The 25,410-nt window shown below is 41.1% G+C and overlaps 2 protein-coding genes across 10 annotated transcripts in view; one reads left to right on the top strand and one right to left on the bottom strand.

Annotated features, from left to right (window-relative positions):
* Positions 1–12,460, top strand: part of rasa1a (RAS p21 protein activator (GTPase activating protein) 1a) — a 232,161-nt gene extending 219,701 nt beyond the window's left edge. For 5 of the 7 annotated variants that reach the window (XM_069890456.1, XM_069890428.1, XM_069890437.1 and 2 more), the window contains 5 exons: positions 3,140–3,228; positions 3,786–3,863; positions 9,261–9,395; positions 11,019–11,069; positions 11,489–12,457. In XM_069890456.1, the coding sequence (XP_069746557.1) occupies positions 3,140–3,228; positions 3,786–3,863; positions 9,261–9,395; positions 11,019–11,069; positions 11,489–11,566 (431 nt within the window). In that variant the 3' untranslated portion in view covers positions 11,567–12,457. Of the gene's footprint in view, positions 1–3,139; positions 3,229–3,785; positions 3,864–9,260; positions 9,396–11,018; positions 11,070–11,488 lie in introns of all 7 variants that reach the window. The other 2 variants (XM_069890408.1, XM_069890418.1) reach the window with 2 other exon arrangements.
* A 2,327-nt stretch (positions 12,461–14,787) lies between these two features.
* Positions 14,788–25,410, bottom strand: part of ccnh (cyclin H) — a 64,201-nt gene continuing 53,578 nt past the window's right edge. For all 3 annotated transcript variants that reach the window (XM_069890477.1, XM_069890486.1, XM_069890497.1), the window contains 3 exons: positions 16,858–16,969; positions 15,223–15,283; positions 14,788–15,077 (listed from right to left, as the gene is read on the bottom strand). In XM_069890477.1, coding sequence (XP_069746578.1) covers positions 15,048–15,077; positions 15,223–15,283; positions 16,858–16,969 — 203 coding nt within the window. In that variant the 3' untranslated portion in view covers positions 14,788–15,047. The remainder of the gene's footprint in view (positions 15,078–15,222; positions 15,284–16,857; positions 16,970–25,410) is intronic.

The raw sequence follows: 25,410 nt of genomic DNA on the forward strand, positions 1-25,410 counted from the left end.
GGGTTATGAGGTAGGAAGGGTTTCGTATTTTTTTAATATAGGAATATATGGGTTGGAAGAACATTGAAGGCTGCAGGGCCTGTGCTGTAGCGTTTTATGTTCTATGTGTTATAATCGTTGAGTAAACAGATGTAAATGGAGCAAGATATTCGTGGTGCTGATCATGTCAAAGCTCTGTGTGGTTGTAGCAAGACTTTATTAATGTTGTATTCCATTCCCTTTGTATTAATGTATAGCATCTTGTTTGTCTTAATTACTTGATGTTCCTGAGATGCTAATTTTTTTGGTCTTGTACAAGGACTAACATCCCCCTTAACACTAACATTTAACTGTTCACGTCACTTAAATACTCTACTTTTCTATTCCTCCTCCTAAGGCAATAACCTTACACTCAATATGTCTTTTTAACCACATTATACTTGTGCTGAGTTTTTATATTCATCACATCTAGACAAATTTGAATGGATTAAGATTGGTTCCTTTATCTGTCATTAATAAAGCTAAGGCCCCAGCACAGATGCTTGTACACCAGACTATTCTTGGTCGCCAGAGATGCTCTACTTGTGCCCATTCCTCCTCCCTCAGCACCAGTTGGGGCCGCAAATGTCCTTGCAAGTGAAACAACATGTAAATCTGCAGGGGTCATCTACTGCTTTCAATCCTCCGGCTGTGGTCTCCTCTACATTGGAGAGATTGGACGCAGACTGGGAGATTGCTTTATTGAGCACCTCAGTTCTCTGTCTGCCACAATAGCCAATAGCGTGACTCTCCTAGTGACCACCCATTTCAATTCTGCATCCCGTTCCCTTGCCAACATGCCTGTCCATGGTCTTGTACTGCCAGACTGAAGCCACCCATAAATTGGAGGAAAAAACCCCACCTCATCTTCCGACGAACCCTCCAACCGAATGGCATTAATATCGACTTATCTGGCTTTTGTGAACCACACACCCCTCCCCACACCCTGCTTACCCTGTTGCCTCTCCATTTCCTTTCACATAGACATGGTAAATTCTACTTAGTTCCTTATCACATCCAATTAACGTCTTTTGTTGGTCTGGATTCCTCCTCCACCATTGTTTGAATTCTGAGACTTTCTGATATTTCTGATTTTTTCTTGAGGAAGAGTTTAGGCCCAAAACATCAGCAAAATATTTTTGTCTCCTAGAGATGCTGAAAAGATCTCCAGCATTTTGGGGGTTTTAGCCATCTACACTAATCTAGTTTACCTACGTTAAGACCAAATGCTTCTGTGTTTTGACAATTATCATGCTTTACTGGAACCCAGTATATATAAAATTTTACAGAATCACTACCATACACCTACTATCTCAGTAGCCACCTTCCCTTAGAATTAAACAACGCAGGCCATCAGTCCAGTGGATTTATCAACCACAAGTTTGCCCAGAATTTTGACTCCAATTATATTATTTTAAATTCTTCCTTATTTTTAGCCCATCGATTACCTCAATTTTTTGGTATTTATTATTGTTTAATGCCTTCTACTATGGAAAAAAAATATATAAAATGGTTGTTTTAAGACTCTACTATTTCTAAACTCATTATTATTATCTCTCAGCTTCAAAGGATTCTGCTCTCTCAAAAGATAAAGAAGCTTTTACAATCTGTTTTATTTTCTTGCTAGATTATGCCTACATTCTATTTTCTCGCATCAATTTTAGTCATTATTTACCAGTTTTTTAATTTCTTCTAAACTGGTCATTTGGTATTTCTTTATAGCTTTATTATCACTTCAATCTAATACCATCTTGCTACTTCAGTAAAGCATGAATAGATTACTTTTCTCAAGGATTTATTATATCTCATTAAAATGTGTCTTCTTTGGAAATAAAGTATTTCTTCAGATGTCTGGTATTATTTATATACCAGATAGTTTTATTTTTAATTTCTTCATCCACTTAAGAGAGCTAACCACTCATAAATGTGAGTGATATCATTTCGATACTTCTAAAACTCATGTAAAATTCTATCCTGGTTATTACTGTGAGATTGTTAGCCAAAACAAATTTCAAATCTGTCTCTTTATAAGTGACAAAATCTAAAATTGCCTCTTCCCTGAGTGAATCCAAAACCTATTTCTTCCAGCATCTAGAAAACTGACTCAAATTCCAATAAACTAATTTCCAAGCTACTTCCATCATCGTTGTGGCATTATTTTGTTACAAGTCTTCATTGGTTCTGAAATTGAATGGTATTTAACTTGATGTTAATTTTACAGTGTTCCTTGTCATTTCATAATTATTTTATATCTAATCATATTCCAATAGCACTGATACAAAGTATTCCCCCATTGAAAAATGCTCCAATTGAACTGCTTAATTTTACTGAACATGAAGTCAGGTGGCACAGAGTAGCAGATAATGCAGCGCTATTACAGCACCAACAACCTGGGTTTGAATCTGTTGCTGTCTATAAGGAGTTTGTACATTCTCCCAGTGTCTGTGTGAGTTTCCTCTGGGTGCTCCGGTTTCCATCCACCCTTCAAAATGTACGGAGGTTTACAATGTTTAGCCTCTGTATAATTACAATTGCAATCATGTTATACTGAGAAAATAAAAGTTTTTCATTTATTATTATGAAACTTTGAAAAATGGAATGAAATTGCTTTGTTTTATTTTACCATTGTGTCAACTACATTGCAGTTTACCTCTAGATATGTCCAAATCAAAGGTTCCAGTCAGAATTTAGTTTTCAATCCTATTTGTGCCAAAGATTGAGAGGAATTCCATTTTTTAATGGTCTAGTGTGTTTTATACTCTTGACACCATCTCTATTTATCATTTTTCAGCAAAGAAATCTTTGAATTACTCTGCACTCTCCCAGAATACTGTTTAAATTTGATGCAATTATTCACTGTTTTGGCATCTTTGATCTTGAGCTGGGCTCCTGTGCTTTTCAGCTTCTGCTACATGCCTCATTTCTTGCAGTATAACATTGCCACTTACAGCCCCTTGTCTGATGCTGATATTTTTGCCCATACGTTCAATACTTGACTTTTGCAAAGACCTCCTGGGCTGATTGCAAGATGGTTGATTGTTTTGTCAGAAATTGACAAAGATTATTAAATAAGTGATGAAATTAAAACTTTTACAATAATGCTTGTCTTTCACTCTTTTAGATCCACCTTGCTCCACCGCTGCAAGGACACTCACTCTTGTGGCAAAGTCCCTTCAAAATTTAGCAAACTTGGTGGAATTTGGAGCCAAGGTATTCTAAATCTGATTCAAGAAAGCTCGGGTTAATAAATGTATTGTTCTGTTGTCTAGCATCTTTAATGTTTCAGTCATGTCATCACATCAACGTTATCTTTATTTTCCTTAATAATCAATGTCCACCTTTTTCCATTTTAAAAATTTTGCACAATAAACAGTTCAGACAGATGATGTTATTCATACTTGGCTTTTTCTCAACATGTTTTACATTTGATCCACAAATTAGAAGTAGGATTTGAAGAAAGACTTGCATTTTAGTATGTCATCAACGTGAAGAATATATTTTAAAATAATTGGGACCTGCAACCAGTACAATGGTACAGAAATTGAAATCACATAACCCAGAACATTTATATTGCTGAGAAATAGTGACTAGTAACCTATTCAGTTACAAGGGCACAGAATAATTGTTCATAGTTCATTTCCTGATCATCATGTTGCCTCATTGACAACATTGAGAGAAGAATTGATTCAGACTTACTAGTTTAGCACAGTGATACTTTGGACACACAGTGATATTGATTTTTTTAAGGTGATGTTACTTTGTTATAGGAACCCTACATGGAAGGTGTAAATCCATTCATCAAGAACAACAAGCATCGAATGATTATGTTCCTAGATGAATTAGGGGTAAGTGCTTCTAACTTTAGTTTTGGGGAAATATTAGTCACTTTGAAATTGTCAATTGAATTTTTTACAATTACATTCATTTAAGTTGCTATAACTTGAGACAATTATATTCAATTCTGAATTTGATTGAATTAATAAAATCCAGAATTCCATTCACTTTAATATTGAAAAACAACACAAATTAAACTAACTGACCAAAATTTATTCAAAGATGAATTAGGAAGAAGTAAGGCAGGTTCTAAAAGACATAACAAATTAATGAGGTGATTGAAGGACAAAGATGGCTAACAGTAATGGGCCACAATTTATACAATGAAAACATTTTGAATGCACAGAACAGTAAGAATCCAAAATATAGTTCTGAGTAGCTGTTGATGACAGGAAAGCTGGTACATCAGGAGAGGTGCAGCCATTATTGGATTTTAAACCCAATACAGAACAGCATGATCACTACTATATGAGTAAATTTAATGTGGTATAAGATATGAATAACTAAGTTTAAACCAGGTAGAGAACAAGTGATTGGCTAGTGGGCGAATATTCTATCTGCTAATAAGAATGCTGGTTTAAAGTTTCAAAAGCAGGGGAGGTTTAAGTCTTCTGGTCATTGACATGGAGGCAATACATCAGAAGCTTGTATTCCAAACATTACAAGAGATCAGGTTCAATTTAATACAATGGTCGTTCATGTGGGAGGTACAAAATTTGTGGCAATGTCTGAAGTGGTTTGCTTTCAATTTTTCAGATGTTAACTGGAGTAATCTGGTCACAAAGCTGGTAATTTACGCAAACATTAGGTAGTCAGGTCAATAATTTACCTCTATTAACATTAACTAACAATCTATTTTTATCATCTGAGTGACATGATCGCCCACACCAAACAGCAAGACACCTGAATGAACAATCTGTTATGAGCACATAAAAATGAGGTTTGTTTTAAAGGCCATATTTAGAACATACAATGGCATTAAGTTGAGAACCAGAAACTTGAGAAGACATTTCCTGGAGGAACACGGCACTTAAACAGCATCCATTAGTAGAAATAATGGGACTGTGGTGGCCCGTAACCTTGGAGATTGTCCGGCACAACGCACAGTAATAAATAGCAGTATAACTCACTAATACAACCCCTTAGCGAACGGGTGCGGTTGGAAGCTGGGGCAGTACAAGACCTGCAGGCCTAACATGACACCAGACTGGGGAAGAAGGGTATTCGTACATAATAATGTTCCCGCAGGAGGGAATCCTGTTTTTATTATTCATGTGGCTGATGTCAGCCAATCAACCAAACGGCAGGAACTCCAACTGTATAAAAGGAGCATTTCCAGCCTCAATAAAGTCAGAGCTAAACCTCCCACACTGGGAGTGTGTGTGTTTCTTCATAGCAGACGGCTACAATTGGTGACCCCAACATTTTAGATAGAATCTAAACCCAGCGACGGATAACAAAGCAGCGATCAGCGCAGTTGGCCTCAAGCTCCCGACGTTCTGGACAGTTCGACCCAGCGTGTGGTTTGGCCATGCTGAGTCCCAGTTCCAGATTCAGGGCATCACATCTGAGACCACACGATACTACCACATGGTCAGCGCCCTGGATCCAGAGACTGTAGACAGAGTGGCCAACTTCATCCACAGGCCACCATTGGAAGGCACTTACACTCTCTTCAAAGAGCTATTGACCGAGACCTTCGGACTCTCACGGCGAAAGAGAGGGGCATGGCTGCTCCACCTGGATAGGCTAGGAGACAGATCCCCATCAGTGCTCATGAACGAGATGCTGGCCCTCTTGGGAGACCATGAACCCGGCATCATGTTCGAGCAGCCGTTCTTGAAGCAACTGCCCGAGGACATCTAACTGCTCCTAGTTGTCGCAGATTTCAGCGACCCCCGGGATGTCGCAACATGGGCAGATATTCTGTGGAAGCAGAAACAGAAGTGCTCGGCTATCGTGAGACTCATCGTGAAGTCTCACAAACAGACCAAGGCAGGTCCAGGAAAGGAGCGGCAGGCAAGAGGGAGGGCCGAGTCCAAGGAGAGATGATGTTTCTACCACCAAAGATGGGGCACCGAGGCCCGCCGATGCCAATCGCCCTGTGAGTTTCAGAGAAATGACAAGGCCAGCCATCGCTGATGGCCACGGCAGCTGGCCATCAAACGAGCCTCCTGTACGTATGGGACCGCCTGACTGGAAGATGTTTTTTGGTGTATACAGGAGCGGAGGTCAGTGTGATGGCCCCGACAGGGTTAGACACTAGACGCAGGCAAGCGGGCCCTGCGTTGAGGGGTGCCGACAACAGCAGCATACGGACCTATGGCACTCGTAGGGCTGAGCTGCAGTTCGGACACTTACTTCTCGTGGGAGTTCTTGCTGGCCGCAGTGGAACAACTGCTACTTGGAGCGGACTTCCTCGACACCTCCGAAACCTCTACAATCGCCAATGTGAGTTCGGCCTTACCATCAACCTGGCCAAATGTCAGTTTGGACGAAGCACAATTGATTTCCTGAGTTACAGGATTACCAAAGACGGGGCCAAGCCACTAACCATCAAGGTGGAGGCCATTGCAACTTCCCGAGGCCCAGTACGACCAAAGGACTGCACGAGGTCGTGGGGATGGTTAACTTTTATCGCAGATTCATCCCCATAGCGCCTCGAACCATGCGTCCACTTTTCATCCTGATGACCAGCAAGGCCGCCTTAACCAGGGACGATGACTCTGCACGAGTATTCGTGGAAGCAAAGGAAGCTCTGGCTAATCCTGCACTCTTGGCCCACCCCAGGCCAGACGTACCCACAGCACTCACGGTCGATGCCTCAGGAATGGTGATGGGTGGAGTTCTGGAGCAGCAGATAGAAGGAAGTTGGCATCCAATAGCTTTCTTCAGCAAGCATCTGTGCCCTCCTGAGCTAAAGTACAGTGCTTTCGACAGAGAGCTACTGGCACTGTACTTAGCCATTCGCCACTTCCAATACTTCCTCAAGGGAGGGACTTTCACGGACCATAAGCCACTGTCATTCGCCCTAGGTAAGATCTCCAACCCCTGGTCAACCCGCCAGCAGAGATACTTGTGTCGCATCTCGTTGTATACCACTATCATGAGGCACATCTCAGGAAAAGTCAGTGTGGTTGCAGACACCTTGTCAAGACAGAGCATCCATTAATAGCAGCAGGATGATGATATTCCTCAGTACAGGACCGCTGTCACGAAGCTACAGCTTCAGGACATCCCAATTGGCACAGATAACACTACCCTTCTGTGCGACTAGGCTACCGGGCAGGTTCAACCTATATGCCATTGGCATGGAGGTGACGAGTTTTCAACTCCATCCATGGGCTGGCACATCTATTGATCAGGACTACAGTCGAGTTGGTGGCCAACAAGTATGCGTGGCATGGATTGCAGAAACAAGTCACTGGGTAGGCCAAGACGTGCACGCAAACAGAACAAAGGTTTGACCACATCACGTGGACATAGTGGGGCCCTGAAACTATCACAGTGTTTCCGCTACCTGTTCATGGTGGTTGACCGCTTTACTCGGTGGCCAGAAGCAATGCCCCTGGCCGACACATCCACCAGGTCCTGCACCAAGGCACTTGTCTCGCCCTAGTTAGCAAAGTTTGGACTACCGTGCCACATAACCTCCGACAAAGGTGCACAATTCACCTCCAGCCTGTAGACTGACATTGCCAACCTGAGGGGTGCTCAACTACACCACACGACAGCATACCACCCGCAGTGTAACGGGATGGTGGAGCGCTTCCACAGGCACCTCAAGACTGCCCTTATGACCAAACTCAAGGGCCCCAACTGGGTGGACGAACTGCCTTGGGGACTGCTGGAAATTTGTACAGCACCAAAAGAAGACCTCCGCAAATCCTCCGCTGAGTTCGTCTACGGAACTCCACTCATGGTCCCCGGGGATTTCGTCCCACCGGCCAGAGGTCAACAGGAGGATACAACCACCTTCCTGGACAGGTTGTGGGAAAAGCTCGGTAACCTTGCTCTGACCCCACCCTCCAGACATGGGCAAGCCATGTTCAATATCTCCAAAGACCTCAAAGACTGAGCACATGTTCGTGTACAGAGGGTCACACTGTCCTTACGAAGTCCCCTTATGAGTCATCCAGAACAATGGGGCCACTGGACATCGGAGGTAAACCAAAGGTTTTCACCATAGACGGCTCAAGCCGGTACACACGGACCCGACGCAACCCATTGAGTCGACAGCACCTCAATTCAGAGACAGACCGCTAAAGACATTGGGGACTGCATCCATGGACACTGAACTGTAGCTCCGGTTCTTTGGTGGGGGGGGGGGGTCATGTGGGACCCGCAACCGTGAAGATTGGGCCGACATGACTCACTAATGCGATCCCTAGCATAGCGAACCGGTGAGTTTGGAAGCTGGAGCAGTTCAAAACCAGCAGCCCTAAAATGGTGCTGGCCAGACTGTCACTGCTAACAGAGCAACAGCGGCTAGGGAAGAAGGGTATTCCTGTGCAAGAATCTTCCTGCGGGTGGGAATCCCATTTTTGTTATTCATCCGGCTGATATCAGCCAATCAACCAAATGGCAGGAACTCCAACTGTATAAAAGGAGCATTTCCAGCCTCAATAAAGCCAGAGCTTAACCTCCCACACTGCGAGTGTGTGTATTTCTTCATAGCAGATGGCTACAGGACAATGTTTTGGATCTAAACCCTTTATCAAGACTACAGGGAAAGAGTGACATTATGTATATAAACATAGGAACATAGGAAGTAGGAACAGGAGTAGGCCAAAAATGGCCATCCGAGCCTGCTCCGCCATTCAATAAGATCATGGCTGATCTAATTTATGACCTAACTCCACCTACCTGCATACTCCCCATATCCCCTAATTCCTATACCCTAAAGGGTGAAAGAATTTGGGTAGGTGTACAGGGAGGGGTTGGGGAGGCAGAGATGTTAGGTGGAAGTTATGGGCAGGTGCTGGCTGGTGTGGCATATAAAAGTTAGAATGGTTAAAAATCAAATCAGGAGTTTGTAAAGAAGAGATGGAAACAGGTGGGGGTAGGGATTACCTAAAATTAGAATAATATGTGTTCATACCTTTAGGATTAAGGCCATTCAAGAGGAATAATGCTAACATTTATATTTTGCCTCACCCTGACATGGTGCCCACATATGTGACATGCAATTTTCCAATATAATTTCAGATTTGTTATGAAGATTACATACATGACATCATGTATAACCCTGAAGTTCTTTTTCCTGTGGATGAGACAGAATTACCACTTATTGGTAGTGCAAAAAAATGTCATAATGCAACAATTCTTAAATCAAGAGATGTTAGACGGTTTAAGAACCATATTGTATATGTTTCTTCTTCAATGAGATGTTTTACTTTTGTGTTAAGAATGTCCCTGAGGTTCCTGATGCTACAGAGCACTTTAGGATTGACTTGTCTCGTAACCTGGCGGCTTTGCATGAAGTTTGTGCAGCACATTCAGATGAACTACGCACTCTAAGTAATGAACGAGGAGTCCAACAGGTAATCTGTTATTGTCCAGATGCTACTTTAAAATTCAAATGGTACAAATAGAATATTGGCTTGCAATTTTTCAGTGCCTCTTCAATGAGGGAATGCACGGGAGCTCATGATGAAAAAGAATTATCAATCTGATTACCTTGACTTTTGGTTATGTTCCATGTAAAAATCTGATTTTCTTATTTTACTCACATTTATGGTGATATTTTGAATATTTTTCTCACATTTTGATCAAAAATATTAAATATGAAAATCAAAACAGTTCTAAAATTAGAACATTATCTGTTCAAGTTTCAACCAAGAATAATGATCTGGATATGTAGAGACATATTAGTGGATTGAAAGAAGGGGAATTTGTGCTGCCTTTTTAATTTCAACAAACTATTCCTTTGTGCTCCATCAGAATTTGAACTGAATTTTAGATCATAGCTTTTTTAAAATATATCTTGCTATAAACAATTTGGAATTCTCATTGCACCAACTCTATTTGGATTAGTTGAAACATGTTTTGCCAGGTGATGGACACTGCCTATTTATAGAACAAAGAACATAACAGCACAGAACATGCCCTTTGGCCCATGGTCTTTTTGCAGTCCAAAATAAAGCTATTCCAAAACAATCTAATCCTTCCCTAGCTCTCACCCATAACCCTCTATTTTTCTTGCATCCATGCCCCTATCTATCTTTTAAATTACCCTATTGTACCAGCCTCTGTCAAGGCATTCCAGGCACCCACCACTCTGTAAAACAAAAAAAAATGCCTCTGACCCTAGCGTTCCTTCCATTTACCTTAAACAGATGTCCCTGGTGTTATTATCACCTCAGGAAAAAGGTGCTGGCTATCCACCCTATCTGTGTCCCTCATAATCTTGTACCTCTTAAGTCCCCTCTTATCCTTAATGGCATCAAAGAGAAAAACCCAGTTCTATCAACCTTTCTTCATAAAACATGTTTTCCAAACCAGGCAACATCCTGGTAAATCTCCTCTGCACCCTCTCTAAAGCTACATCCTTCTTTTAATGAGGCAACCAGAATGGAACAATAGTATTCCAAGTGTGATCTCACCAGAGATTTATAGAGCTGCAACATTACCTCACGGTTCTTGAACTTCATCCCCCAGTAATGAAGGCAATCATACCTTATACCTTCTTAACCACCTTATCAACTTGGGCAGCAACTTTGAGGGATCTATGGATTTGAACCTCACATTATTAAAAATCCTACTATTCACTACATCGTCTCATGTTTGAACTTCCAAAGTTCATTTACATTTATATGGCTTTAACTCCAACTACCACCACTACCCAGCTCTGCATACTGTTTATGCTCTATTATAACCTATGCCAATCTTCCACACAATTCTACACACACTCCAACCATTGTCATCTGCAGCTTACTGACCACCCCTCCACTTCTTCAACCAATCATTTACAGTGTCCCCCATAATGCTTGAGACATGCATTTTTTTTCACTTATTTGCCCGTGCTCCACAATTTTAAATTTGTAATCAAACAATTCACATAATTAAAGTGCACATTCTAGATTTTATTCTAGGTTATCTGTATACATTTTGGTTTGACCCTGTAGAAATTACAGCACTTTTTATACATCATCCCCTCATTTCAGGGCTCCATAATGTTTGGGACATTGACTTCACAGTTGTTTGTGATTACTCAGGTATGTTTAATTGCAGGTGAGGCTGCTTCTAAGCTTTTGATCCCCTTTGAAGTCTGCAATTGCCATTCCTGAGCTGAATTAACCATTATATGAGGGTATTTACCGTACTTGACATAATTCTGTTAGCCTTTTGAATTTTGTGGTCAAACTAGACAATGAAAATCCTACAGATTATTCAACTGTTTTTTTTTAAATTTCCCTTACTTTTCTTTCCACTTTCCCAATCCACAGCAGTAAAGAAATTATTGCCTGTTATCATCTGCAGGACATGGACAACAAAATGCTACATTTGCTAGAATTGTCCATGTCCTGCCCTATTACTATTGTAAAGATGGACAAACTGCATACTGCTGATGTTTGAAAAAAATTGAATTGTATATGGTAGTCACTGTACCCAATATAGTTTGTTTCTTTTTCAGCATGTCTTGAAAAAGCTTCTGGCCATTACAGAACTGTTACAACAGAAACAAAAACAATATTCTGCATCCAACAGGTAGCAGATTTCATATTCTGAGAATTTTGCATGGATCAGCATGTCCCAACGTCCTCATTGGACAATTCGTTGCAATTTCACTTTCTTGTGTACTTCTGGAAGAAAAACATCATGTACCACATTCCTTTTGTCGTGCAAACTATGCAACAGGAAAAAAAATGCTGGTGGATGTTTCCACCAGTAACTTAAGTAAGCTATTTGTGCAGGCCACCTCTTGCACTTCATTCTCTGAACCTATCACTAGCTGTTGAGCCTTGATGTACGAGTCACCTTTTGCAAACCTAAGAGGACTGACAATATAATAGACTTTTTAAGGCTTTTAATATTTCAATTTGCCAAAGTTCCCAGGATCTATACAGAGCTGCATTGTAGATTGTCAGTCAACTGACAAGGTGAAGAAACAAGTTGAATTACCTGTGTTTGTTGTGCAACTGGATTATGGGCTGTAAAGTGTATTATACTGTAATTTCTGACTGACTACCTTTATAATTAAGATTTGCTTACGTCTTTATTCTCTGGTTATATGTGCAGTTTAATGGAAATGTCTTTAAATACCAAGATCCCTCACTAAAGACTGGTTATTTTTTTATAGATAAAAACTGCAACAAGCATTCATTGCATGACAATGCAATGTGAAGAGCAATCACAGCATTTGTTGTGGCACTAATTCTGATTGGTTTAATTACACTGTATGATTGCCTACGACAATGAAAAAGTCTGTTAAAGTTGTGTAATCAAAGGCTTTTTATGTATCAAGTTTACATTTGTAAACATTCAATAGTTGAATAAATTTATTGATCACTTATTGGAAATGCATGCACTTATTAAACTATTTTGTAGATTATTACATTTTGTTTTAATAAATGGAAAGCACGTGTTGAAACTGGTTCAAAAATTTAAATAGTCGATTTCATTAACATTTGATGAGATACAATAATTATGAAATGTAAAGTTTTTCTGTATTATATGATATTTTTTGAGTAAATGTATAATAACAATTGTTAGCCTCATATTTAATAATGTAAATGAGAAAGGCTTCCATTTCTATCTTTCAAATTTTGTATTTTTCACTGTATAGGTTGGTTTTCCTTTCTACTCTCATTTCTTTGTATCACCAGTGGCTCAACGAAGGATGGAAAAAATGTTCATCAGTGACTCTCACTTTTCCACCAGACTTCCACTCTTTTATGATACATCCTTTATCGCCAGCTGTTTACTTTTACTTTCTCCAGTTCCAACTCCCCTTACTCTTGTATGAGCAACTGACGAGGTACTAGGTCACAACAAACCTATTTTTTGTTATTGACTTTTTAATTTCTCTTGAGGTGGTGATAGCCAGTCATCTTTTTTAAATACTGCAATTCTTAGGATGTTGGTCATCCAGATTGTTGTGTTGTGAATTTCCACTTAAACCGAGCAACAATGGGTCAGCTCTGAATGACATGCAATTTGAAGAAGAGCATGCAAGTGATGATGTTCCTGCCCTTGTCCTGGAGGGTAAATACGTGAATTTGAGAGTTGATTCTAAGAAATGATTATACAAAGGCATTTTTTTTTTAAAAAATGGTCCTTTTATTGAGAAATTCAACTAAGTAAATACTAGGCGTAACCAAGGATTTTGGGTAAAGATGTGAGTTGAAATGAGCCGGCATGAGAAGAGCGGAAAGGATGTAATGGAGCTAGAGTGCGCAATAAAGCCATACAAGAATTTAAATTAAAATTCTGGAGGAACCTGGAAATCATTGCATAGTGTGGTGTTCATTACTGCCATCTGTGCTACCATGTTGTGCAGGCACTTGAATGTTGATCCAATGGTAATGAAGAACATAGAAGCAGCGGCAGGCAATATGTCCTTAAGAGTGGTCCACTATTGTTTTTTTTAATCCTCTGCCCTAAGCCCTGGACTGTACTACAAAGAAGCAACCTCTCTGCATTTATTGACTGTTACTCAAGAATCTTGTATCTCAAAAAGAAAAATTCTTCTAAACTCCAGAGTATTGATTCCCCTTTAGTTATTTTTTACATTGGTTAACCCTGCTCCTTCCCCCATCCCAGGAAGCAGTCTTCTAAACCTGCACTGCCCTGACTCCTAGGTCAGTCTACACATCCTCAGGAAAGGAAGCCAAAACTGCACATAGTGTCCCACCAAGGTCAGTATGTTTTAAGCAAAACCTCCCTACTTGCCTGTTCCAGCTTTCTTACAATAAAGATCAATTTGTTACCATCCCCGCATGTTTATTTTTGGTGCCAGAATCAGCATATCCAGATCTTTGTGTTGTATTTTTCCACCTTTTTTTGTTACCACATTGTGCCTCTCTCCTAGCCACTTTCCCTTTAGAAAACTTTATATCCTACTTTAGTGGTCTATTCACTTGCCTTCCTAGCAAACTTGGGGTATTTAATATCTTTTCTCATTTCTCATATAGATCACCCAATATAATGCTGTTGCACTATATTTAAACAGTTTTCTATGTTCCTCGCTAACTTACCCAGTGGCCTTTTATTGTTGGTGCTGAAAAGATAACAGGTTTGCTTTTAGTTATTTCATTAGAGCTCTCTAGCCACTTTGAGATGCAGCCTTTCTCTCCAGCTAATTACCAATACCAGGACACTGATCTTGGGCCACTGGAATACCAGAAGATAGGCTCAAATTTTTCTGCTGGGCCTATTAACAGCTTAACTTGGTACAAGTATATGAACCCACTGAAATCAATTGTGGGAGTGGGAACAACTGGAGAAAGAATTACATTTTGGAATTATTTTATTTCTGATTGTTCATTTATATGTACGGTAAAATTTTATCTTTTAATGAAATGCTGGTTTTCTGTACTCCTGCAGTCTACTAATTTCCTGTACTCCAGTGAAACCCATCAGGTTGTTTCCAGTGATGAATAGGAATGATAGCCAAAGCCAGGGAAAACACCAGATATGTGTGCTGAATTTTGATAGAAGTTAACTGCATGCTTTAGTTTTGCATTAGCTTTAAAAAATATCTACATTATTTTCTGTAGAGCCACTTAAAACTCTGGTTTCAGTTACCAAATACATTTTTAAAGACTGATATAAAAAAGTTTGATTTTTTTTCTATGTAATCTAAGCCAAGAATAAAAATCTAAACTTGAATAAATATCATTTTTTTTAAATTTTCAATCCTTTTCTCTTGAAATAGAAATAACAAAGGCTTAACATTTTACAGAACATCCCAAATCATGAATGAGTTTCAAATTCAAGGAAGAAAATTGAACATTTAATTGTTTCCGCGTAATAAATTTCACAAAAAGTCGTTCCAGTCTAGGTAATGTGAGCTTGCATTTGATTTAACATTTCATCTCTTTCTTTAGGACTTGCAGAATTTATTTCACCTTCGAAGCCATTGAATTTAAGGCCTTTCTATCAGATTCAACTCATTTTACGACATGATCAGCTTTTCGATAATCACAGCAGCAGCTCCTCCAAAAATAGCTTCAAATTATGCCAAGCAGTATTTACAATGTACCATCATCACTCCATTCCTCCTAAAATAAAAACATAATAGAAAATGAAAAACACAAAGCTGAAGTGGTGAATTTGTCAAACTGGAAATGTCCCAAGACTTTATCAGGATGATTCAAATATTTGTTATTTTAAAATGTGCAAAAAAGTGTTTAAAAACATACTAACTTCCTCTACTTTTGGTTTTTTTGAAACTGTTCCATCTTCCTCGTATCCTTTCCTCCTCTTTCTGTTTTCAACACGAAAAACAATTGCATTAATATTCATTGACTATTTAACCTTAACTGCATCCTCCACAGTTAACGAGGACAGTGTTTGTTATTTCCAGATTTAGAGATTGAAGCTCTTCAAATGTTTGTTCAGGTACATTTTAAAATATGTTGAAGTTTCGGTCTCTACCACCCTTTTAAGACAGTAGATCCACAGACCCACTATTGTTTTGGTGAAATGGCCTTTGATTCATCTTCATAATTTTACAGAAAACAGTCTTAATGAAACTTTACATTTTATTTACAAAGTAGTAGAAGCAGATTCTGCCCATAGAAACCCATGCTGCCCAAATACAAGCTTGAAGGGTGGGAGGAAACAAGAGCACCCGAGGTAAACCCATGCAGGTCATGGGGAGAACATACATATTCCTTACAGACTGCAGCAGATTCGAACCCAAATCGCTGGTGACAATTTCAATTCCTCCCCCAGCCACTTGACCCACCGAGTTCCTCTAGCAGATTGTTTTTTGGTCCATCCTAGATATCCTGACCAGCCTCTCAATTTTATGCACTTCAATTAACTTGTTTCAAACAAAATAATCCCATCTGAGCTACCTCACAATTCCTCAAATCTTCTCTAAAGAACTTTGTCCTAAACTCGAGTTTCATTTCCAGAGGCAAGTTTTGGACCAAGAGTTAGAGTGCCAGTAAAGATGTTTGCATGGGTTTTCCTGAGGGGTTTGGTTTTCTCCCACTCTTCAAAACCTACCGAGGGTTGTAGGTGAATTGATGTAATTGGGCTCATGGGCCAAAATGGCCTTTTACTGTGCTGTATGTCTAAGTTAAAAAATGTACAAAAGGGTTTCGCCTGACTCCAGAGGGATTAATATCCTTGTGATTAAGCAGGAGAATTTGCAAACACTATGATTGTCTCAGGCCAGAAATGTTGGTTACCCTTTTCTTCCTAATATCCTTGGGGAGAATTTTAACAATATGAGTATGGGAACCAAAGCTTTAGATCAGATGATGGAGTGGAAAGGTGGATGCAATGTGCAGTGAAATGGAGGAAGGAAAAGCATTGGATAGGGTATAATTCTGTCAATTGAATGAGTTGAAATATGTTTAATGTCGGAAGTATTAAGAATCAGGGAGATCAACTTAGAACATGGATAGTATGTGGAATTATAAATGTTGTGGCCATCACAGAGACATGGCTGTTGCAAGGACAAGATTAGCTGTTTACAAAAGAAATGTGCACCTGACCTAATCTTGTATTCACGCTAATGTCAGTGCTACTCAAAACTAGGCCATAAGCTTCATATTTGCTGATCACAACAGACAACGATTGCCTGTTGATGTATAATTGGAACTTCTAATTTTTTTTTTAAAAACAAGGACATTTGCAGTATCTGGTGACAGAATAGGAATGGCATCTTGGCAGGCAGTGCTTTACAGATCCCTTTTTCCACCTTGGATTTAAGCTTTGATTTAAAGAAATTGCCTATTTGAATATGAGAAAACAAAGTACTGATAAATCCTGCTACTATTTGGAGTAATTGAAGCTATTATTTTATTAATGGTGAATAATACTTACAAACTTGTACTGACACCAAGGTCCAAGCTGTGAAAATGTTCAAGCTTCTGTTTCAGAAGATTAACTTCTTCCAGTTTTGGAGGATCATACTTCTTCACCATCATCTTTATACCTGCTCAGCATTAATCATATCATGCAATAAGATTAATATCTCAAGAAACCAAATTTTAAATACAATCTACAATAAAACCATAATTTTAAAGAAACAAAAAAAATTAGCATACAAGATTTATTTCAAATATTTCCTCAGCAACTATATAATAAAGACCTGTGACACAAGTAATGGCACAAAAAATTGAAGGAACAGGACTGTGTTGATACAGGTAGTCCTCAACTTCCAACCCACATGAGTTACGTCAGCCCACACATACAACCAAATTTTAAAAATCTCTATTAAAACTACTGTGCAAGTACATATTTTGTAGTAAAAGTACTGTATACAGTGGTTCCCGCTCCCCGAGTTACCACCAATCCTTTGATTCCTATTGCGGTTGTAAGTTGGTGACTACCTGTACGAAGAAAGGGAAGGACAGAGACATAAAAAATGCAAAGGACTGTTTCTCACAAGAATTTGATTGTGATTGCTTATATTTAATGTATGCATAAATGGCAAGAAAGGAAAAGAAAAAATATTTGACCATACCAAATTGTGGTTACTAGTTTGAATTGCATCTTGCTGGCCTTCCATCAACGTAAAAACATACAAATTGGCAAATTAATGACTGAGAAATTGGAGTGCATTTTACAAGCAACTTGAAAGGGAAACAATTAAAAACCACAAAATCTTGAACTGTACCTGAGTCAGATTGCAATAAAGTTATGACCTGAAAGGGAATGCATGAAAAAGGGCAAGTAGATTCTAGAGAAACTTCCAAAAGGAAGGATGTACAACAGAAGGATGCAGTTAATGCTTTGGTACAGTGTTGGAGTTTTGGAAAGAATATCTTGGTACTCTCAATTCTCTGTTCATGTTCTCTTTCACTTAAACTAATTATCCAAATGTTTTAATGTCATTTCTGTTCTCCCTACCACAGATAAGGAAAATCTAGAACTTCATCATTTGGTATTCAAGTTCTAGTCATAAAACCAAGTACTTCATGCCCCCCAAATAAAATCTCAAGTTTTTATTACAATCTTCTGAATTTTCTCAAATGAAAATGTTAATGCCATTTATGTTCAAGTCCAGATCAATAATGTTTGAATTTACATTTAAACATAAAGCACAATAAAAGGTCATTTCGGTCCATGCCACCCAATTAACCTACATCCCCAGTACATTTTGAACAATGGGAGGAAACCGGAGCCCCTGGAGAAAACACATACAAATTCCTTACAGACAGCGGAGGATTCAAACCTCAGTCTCATTGACACTGCACAAACCACTACACCAAATGTGCCATCCTAATCCTATTGGATCTGATATGAATTGCAGGGGAGCCATCAATTTCCCCTGTGAATTTCACCCAAAATACCAATTGGCATTCAGAGATCCACACCATGCCATGAGTTACCATATGCAGCTCTCATTGAGAGAGAGTAAGATGATGCTGTTGCCATGATCCACAGTTCCATTTTATTATCCTTTCTGATTCAATGCTGCAACCTTCAGGTATTAAAAGGATCACAAAGTCCAACAGCTCTTCAATTCTAACACTATCCTGACATTTCCACCATGTTCTACTGCCTGCCATTTCTCACCACTGATCCCAATCAGTCCTTAAACATCTGATTCTTCCACCTCTCCCTCCAAGCCCAATTCTTTGACCAGGAATCTGCACACTCTTTATTCCATTACCAAAATAGCTGATCCACCCCCACTCTTCCCTCTGGTCTCCTACCCGTGAGAGATCTATCCATTGCTAACTGATGATGTGGCATCGACCTCCTTGATTTTTTTCCCTGCCCTCTCATGAACTAAAAACCAACATCCATATAGTTATCAAATCTGCTGACAAAAATTACGCTGTTGTATCTGGCATACTGACCACTATCTCACAGAGAGCAAAGGTCAGCTCTCAGAACATCCTCGTACCTCTTTCCAAACCTTGACTCCAGCAATAAATATCGTTATCGTCTTTCCAGATTGATCTCAATTCTTCAGTAACTTTCCCTTCACTGGTTTCAGCTTTATGATATCGAAGTCCCGCATAGTTACCTTCATCGGGGTGGGGTGGGGGGGGGGGGGTCCCTCGGCTTCTTCCTTGAGCAAAGACTCGATTAGTTTTCCTCTGCCCAGATACTTCCAAACTTGACTGAACACATCCTCATACTGAACAGCAACTTTTTCGACTTTATTCAAAGCGAACTTGGACTCCAGCTTTGTCTTGTGGAATGCACAGAACGGTCAATTTCAGTCATTCTTATTTTCACATGGTCCACCTATGACTCTTCCCTTACCTTTCCAGCTCTCTCTTCTCAGGGGATAGGCAACATTCATTACAAACTAAAAGAATCCCACAGCTTGTTTCCTTCCAACCTGCCTCCTAAGAAATGCACTTCATTTTCTGAGTTTCCACCTTTCCTTCACATCTGTCTGGCTGTTACAGCTTCCCATGCTTCTGAATTTGTATTCCCCCTTTCTAATGAGTGAAATACAACAGGCTGCAGACACTGTGATTATAGCAAACAGACCAAAATACTGGAGGGTCTCAGCCACTCTTTTCAGCATCTATAGGAGACAAAGCTATATTGCCGACGTTTCGGGGCTGAGCCCTTCTTCAAGGAAAAATCAGAAAAGGCAGGAGGATATATCAGAAAGTCTCAGAATTCAAACAATGGGGGAGGAATCCAGATTAACAAAAGATGTTAATTGGATGTGATCATGGACTAGGTGAGAATTTATGCACGAAGGAGACAAGAACTGGTCAGAGATTGGGGAAGAAGTGGGTGGGGGTTTTAATGAAAGCCAGAGAAGTCGATATTAATGCCATCCAGTTGGAAGGGCCCCAGTTGGAAGATGAGATGGATAGACATGTCAGCAAGGGAATGGGATGGAGAATTGAAATGGGTGGTCACTGGGAGATCCACGCTATTGTGGCATAGAGCGCCAAAGTGCTCAACAAAGCGGTCTCCTAACCTGTGTCCACTCTCTGATGTAGAGGAGACCACAGCGGGAGCACTGGATGCAATAGACGACCCCTGCAAATTTCACAAGTGAAACGTTGCTTCACTTGGAAGGACTGTTTGGGGCCCTGAATGGTGCTGAGAAAGGAAGTGTGGGAGTAAGTGGAGCTTCTTCAGTCACGGGTAGGTTAAGAAGTCCGTAATCCAAGTTAGGTCATCAGTATGCATAGAAAGATCAGGAGAAAGAATCGCTCCAGCATCACTGTTGTGCACCCCAAGAAGCAGTGCAGATTGCCTAGGGGCAAATGATCTACTTCTAATTTAAAGTCATGGACGCAGCTTCCAAGATGATTGAAACAGCAGCTGCAAGCTGGCTCGCAGCTTGACTCAGAGGAAGTCCAAGACATTGTCCTGTGGGGGGAGGGGATCGATACGTGGTTGGAGGAATGTGTGGATGGATTGAATGACCACGAGGAAACAGAGTCCCATGACATGTCCTCCCCGTGTGCCTGAGCCTTTACAAGTCCGACTAATGATCACGAGGGCACCCTGCCAACCCTCCAAAAGGGGTAGGTAGCCAAAAATGGGGGACCTCAGGTGGGCACATTTGTGGTCATGGTGAGATAATGGAGGCCTGGGACTACTCTGCTAAGGAGCTAACAGGGTGAAAGGACAGATACCACCAATGGCCATGTGAACACCTAGTCATGCTGTTGTTTCAGTTGCAAGACAAGAGGTCCCCAATTCCCTTCTCTCTCTCATTGGGAAGTGAATGCCTTGGGCGGGCGGTCTGACAATCATTGTGGGTATCACCAGAAGGGGTTGATGATGGCACCATACGGTGACTACAGTCTGGGCCAAGTTCCCTGCCCTCCTACAATGGGGCGAACACAGCCGTCTGCAATGGCACACCATTGGCATAGGGACACAGTTTGTCAAAGAGTGGGCACTTAATGTGGGTATCTACAGTAATGCACATGAGAACCACTTTCCAGGGAGCATGAGGGTGACTGGTGCCTTGATGGGCTATTTAGTCACTGCCCCATGTCCCGATCTTATCACTCAGGGGACTGGCAAACGGGAAGGCGGTCTGTGAAGCCATTATCCTCCTAGAGGTATTGGAGTACGTGGAGAAGAGAGTACCTGCTCTAATTTTCAGAGCTGAGGTGAAGTTTAATGACATAATTCTGCCAACTCACAGGTACATGGAGAGAGCATTGTGGGGTGGAGCTTCCCATGCCCTGTCAACTATGACCTCGACCAGCCTCCCCTCTGGTTTTTCCCCACTGGAGGTAGTCCCTGACTAATCTATCTTGTAAGCTCTCCCAACCCCTCCCCACAGGAGAAAACTATTCTTCAAGCTGTTCCTCTTCTCAACATGAGGATCTACAAAATGCTCATCAACAGACTGCTGCAATTTCATCACTGATTTCAGCCAGCTCCTTCACAGCAATCAGCAAGACATAATTAGTCACTTATTATGCAATGAACTCTCAGCAAGACAGGCAAGAGTTGTTGCCATGGAAACCCAAACCTCCAAATTAGACATTCAATTGCATTTTTGTTAAGTGCATTCCGGGTGTATATTTTGTAATGGACCTTTTGTTTTGTGTTTCTCGTTTTTAATCACCTTGAGCTGTGGTACTGATGTCTTTAAGCACACTCAATGGAATTAGAGTTACAGTTCACAGATTCAAATTACAGTTACAAGCAGTGTCACAGATGAAACACCAGAAAGAAATGTTGCATATATTTTGTTACCACTCGGCAATGCCAGCCCCCACCAGCCCTCCCATTAACAGAAACAAATACCTCAGGGTGGGGGCTTCAGGAGCTTTTATTTAAAATCATAAATTGGCTAACTTTCAGTCCTGACTCCTAGCTCTCATTGCAGGCATCTAACACAGACACTTGTGGCACCCATTTAAAGAGAATGCGAGCGGGAACGGCATCCTGGTGTCAAACGCCAACCCAGAAAAACGGGTCGCCCTGGGTACACCCTGCACAAACGTCTGCCGGCCTGCCCCGTCTCACCACAGCGATGGCCATCTGCGCGAGGCCAAGGCGCGGGATGTGCAAACCAAGAGAGGGCTCTGGCACCCAATGGATGACCTTGCACTGCCTGCTCGCAGACGTTAGTTGTAAGGGTGCTCACATTCACCAGCCAAGCCAGAGAAACCAGGCATGTGAGTTGATGACCAGATTTTTCTCTACCCTCTCCTCTGACACTGGGGAGCAGTTCTCACAGCACTCTGCTCCACCAGAAACATAGATACCCTGTTTGGTCAGGGGTGGCTGGTGAGGAGTTGTTACTGAATTGGATTATGTGTGTTGTCCAGCATGCAGAAGGCATTTGTGTATATATATATTGATCCACTTGATTAGTATCTTTTATTTAAACACGTCTTTTTGTTCCTTTTATAGATACAACCTGTACATAGTTATTGGCTTTGTAGTGATTGCAAAGTAACATGACTTCCAAGGGGTAGAATAAATGTGGTCTCCCTGCTTGTCTGGAATGTATGCATTGCAGGTGGTCAATAGACAATAGGTGCAGGAGTAGGCCATTCAGTCCTTCGAACAAGCACCGCCATCCCCTGTGATCATGGCTGATCATCCATAATCCATACCCTGTTCCTGCTTTCTCCCCATATCCCGCAACTCTGCTAACTTTAATAGCTCTATCTAACTCTTTCTTGAAAGCAGGCAGAGCATTCCACAGATCCACAACTCTCTGAGTGGAAAAAAATTCTTCAACTCCGTTCTGAATGACCTACCCCATATTTTTAAACTATGGCCTCTGGTTCTTGATTCCCCCCAAAATCAGGAACATGTTTCCTGCCTCTAATGGGTCCAATTCCATAATAATCTTCTATGTTTCAATCAGATCCCCTCTAATCCTTCTAAATTCCAGTGTATGCAAGCCCAGTCACCCCAATCTTTCAATATATGATAGTCCCAACATCCCAAGAATTAATCTCGAGAACCTACGTTGCACTCTTCAAATTCGAAGACCAAAACTGCACAAAGTACTCCAGGTGTGGTCTCACCAGGGTCCTGTCCAACTGCAGAAGGACCTCTTTGCTCCTATCTTCATCTCCCCTTGTTATGAAGGCCAACATGACATTAGCTTTCTTCACTGCCTGCTGTACCTCCATGCTTACTTTCAGTGACTGATGAACAAGGACACCTAAATCTCGTTGTATTTCCCCTTTTCCTAACTTAAACCCATTCAGATAGTAATCTCCCTTCCTGCTCTTGCCACCGAAGTGGATCGCCTCACATTTATCCACATTAAATTACATCTGCCCACTCACCCAACCTGTCCAAGTCACCCTGCATTTTCGTAACATTTCACACTACCACCCAGCTTTGTCTCATCTGCAAATTTGCTAATGTTATTTTTAATTCCTTCATCTAAATCATTAATGCATATTGTAAATAGCTGCGGTCCCAGCATCAAGCCTTGTAGTACCCTCTAGTCACTGCCTGCCATTCCGAAAGGGACCTCTTAATCCCTACTCTTTGTTTCCTGTCTGCCAACCAATTTTCTATCCATGCCATTACCCCCAATACCATGTGCTCTAATTTTGCCCACTAATCTCCTATGTGGGACTTTATCAAAGTCTTTCTAAAAGTCCAGGTACACTACAGCCACTGACTCTCCCTCGTCTATTTTCTTCGTTACATCCTCAAAAAATTCCACAAGATTAGTCAAGCATGATCTCCCCTTCATAAATCCATGCTGACTCAGACTGATCCTGTTACTGCCATCTAAATGTGCAGTATTTCATCTTTTATCATTGACTCCAGCATCTTCCCCACCACTGATGTCCGGCTAACTGGTCTATAATTCAGTTTTCTCTCTCCCTCCTTTCGTAAAAAGTGGAATAACTTTAGCTACCCTCCAATCTGCAGGAACTGATCCTGAATCTATAGAACATTGGAAAATGATTACCAATGCATCCTTAAGCTCCCTAGGATGCAGACCATCAGGCCCTGGGTATTTATCAGCCTTCAATCCCATCAGTCTACCCAAGACCATTTCCTGCCAAATGTGAATTCCCTTCATTTCCTCCATTACCCTCAGTCCTCTGTCCACTATTACATCTGGGAGATTGTTTGTGTCTTCCCTAGTGAAGCCAGACCCAAAGTACCTGTTCAACTCATTTGCCATTTCCTTGCTCCCCATAATAATTTTACCAGTTTCTGTCTTCAAGGACCCAACTTTGATCTTAATGTAATTTTTCCTCTTTATATCACTAAAAAAGCTTTTACTCTCCTCATTTATAATCTTGGTGAGCTTACCTTCGTACCTCAACTTTTCTCCCCATATTACCTTTTAAGTTATCTTCTGTTGCCCTTTTAAAGTTTCCCAATTCTCTGGCTTCCCACTCATCGTATACTGTCCTTGACTTCCCTTGTCAGCCACTGTCGCCCCAACTCCCCTTAGAATCTTTCTTCCTCTTGCTGATCCTGTGCCTTCTGTATTATTCCCAGAAATGCCTGCCATTGTTCTTCCACTGTCATCCAGTCAACTGTGGCCAGCTCCTCCCTTATGGCTCCATATTCCCCTTCATTCATCTGTAATATTGGCATTTCTCATCTTCCTTTCACACTCTCAAATTGTAGATTAAAACGTCATTATGGTCACGACCTCCTAATGGCTCCTTTACCTCGAGTTTCCTTATCAAATCTGGTTCATTACACAACACCAAATCCAGAATTGCCTTCTCCCTGGCAGGCACTAGTACAAGCTGCTCTATGAATCCATCTCGGAGGCACTCCACAAACTTCCTTTCTTAGGGTCCAGCACCAACCTGATTTTCCGAGTCTACCTACATGTTGAAACACCACCACCCCCCCCCCCCCCCCATAACAACTGTAACATTACCTTTGCGACATGCCAATTTTAACTCTTGCTTCAACTTGCACCCTATATCCAGGCTACTGTTTGAGGTCCTGTAGAGTGTCACATGTCCTCCTCATCTGAAACTTATTCGGAAGTCACCACCTGTCAATCAAGGTTGGACTCCTGTCACCCATTAATGCACACCCATTAAATCATCTGGGGTAATTTTTGGCTAGAAGCACAGATTCTTCTTTGGCTTGGCTTCGCGGACGAAGATTTATGGAGGGGGTAAATGTCCACGTCAGCTGCAGGCTCGTTTGTGCCTGACAAGTCCGATGCGGGACAGGCAGACACGGTTGCAGCGGTTGCAGGGGAAAATTGGTTGGTTGGGGTTGGGTGTTGGGTTTTTCCTCCTTTGCCTTTTGTCAGTGAGGTGGGCACAGATTAGGACTGTATAAAATAACAAAGCACAGTACATTCTCGCTCTCTGCCTTGTGGTCCAAGCCCCGGACATCACTCCATGCCAGGTTGCTACTATGGACATCGCTGGAAGTGTTGTGAGTAAGGGTGGTGTGCACTACACTGAAGCTGAGCTGTTAGTAATAGGCACTGGATAGGTGCGGTGTAGACTGGGAAAA

The sequence above is a fragment of the Narcine bancroftii genome, chromosome 1 (genome assembly GCF_036971445.1).
Source record: "Narcine bancroftii isolate sNarBan1 chromosome 1, sNarBan1.hap1, whole genome shotgun sequence".
Taxonomy (NCBI): Eukaryota; Metazoa; Chordata; class Chondrichthyes; order Torpediniformes; family Narcinidae; genus Narcine; species Narcine bancroftii.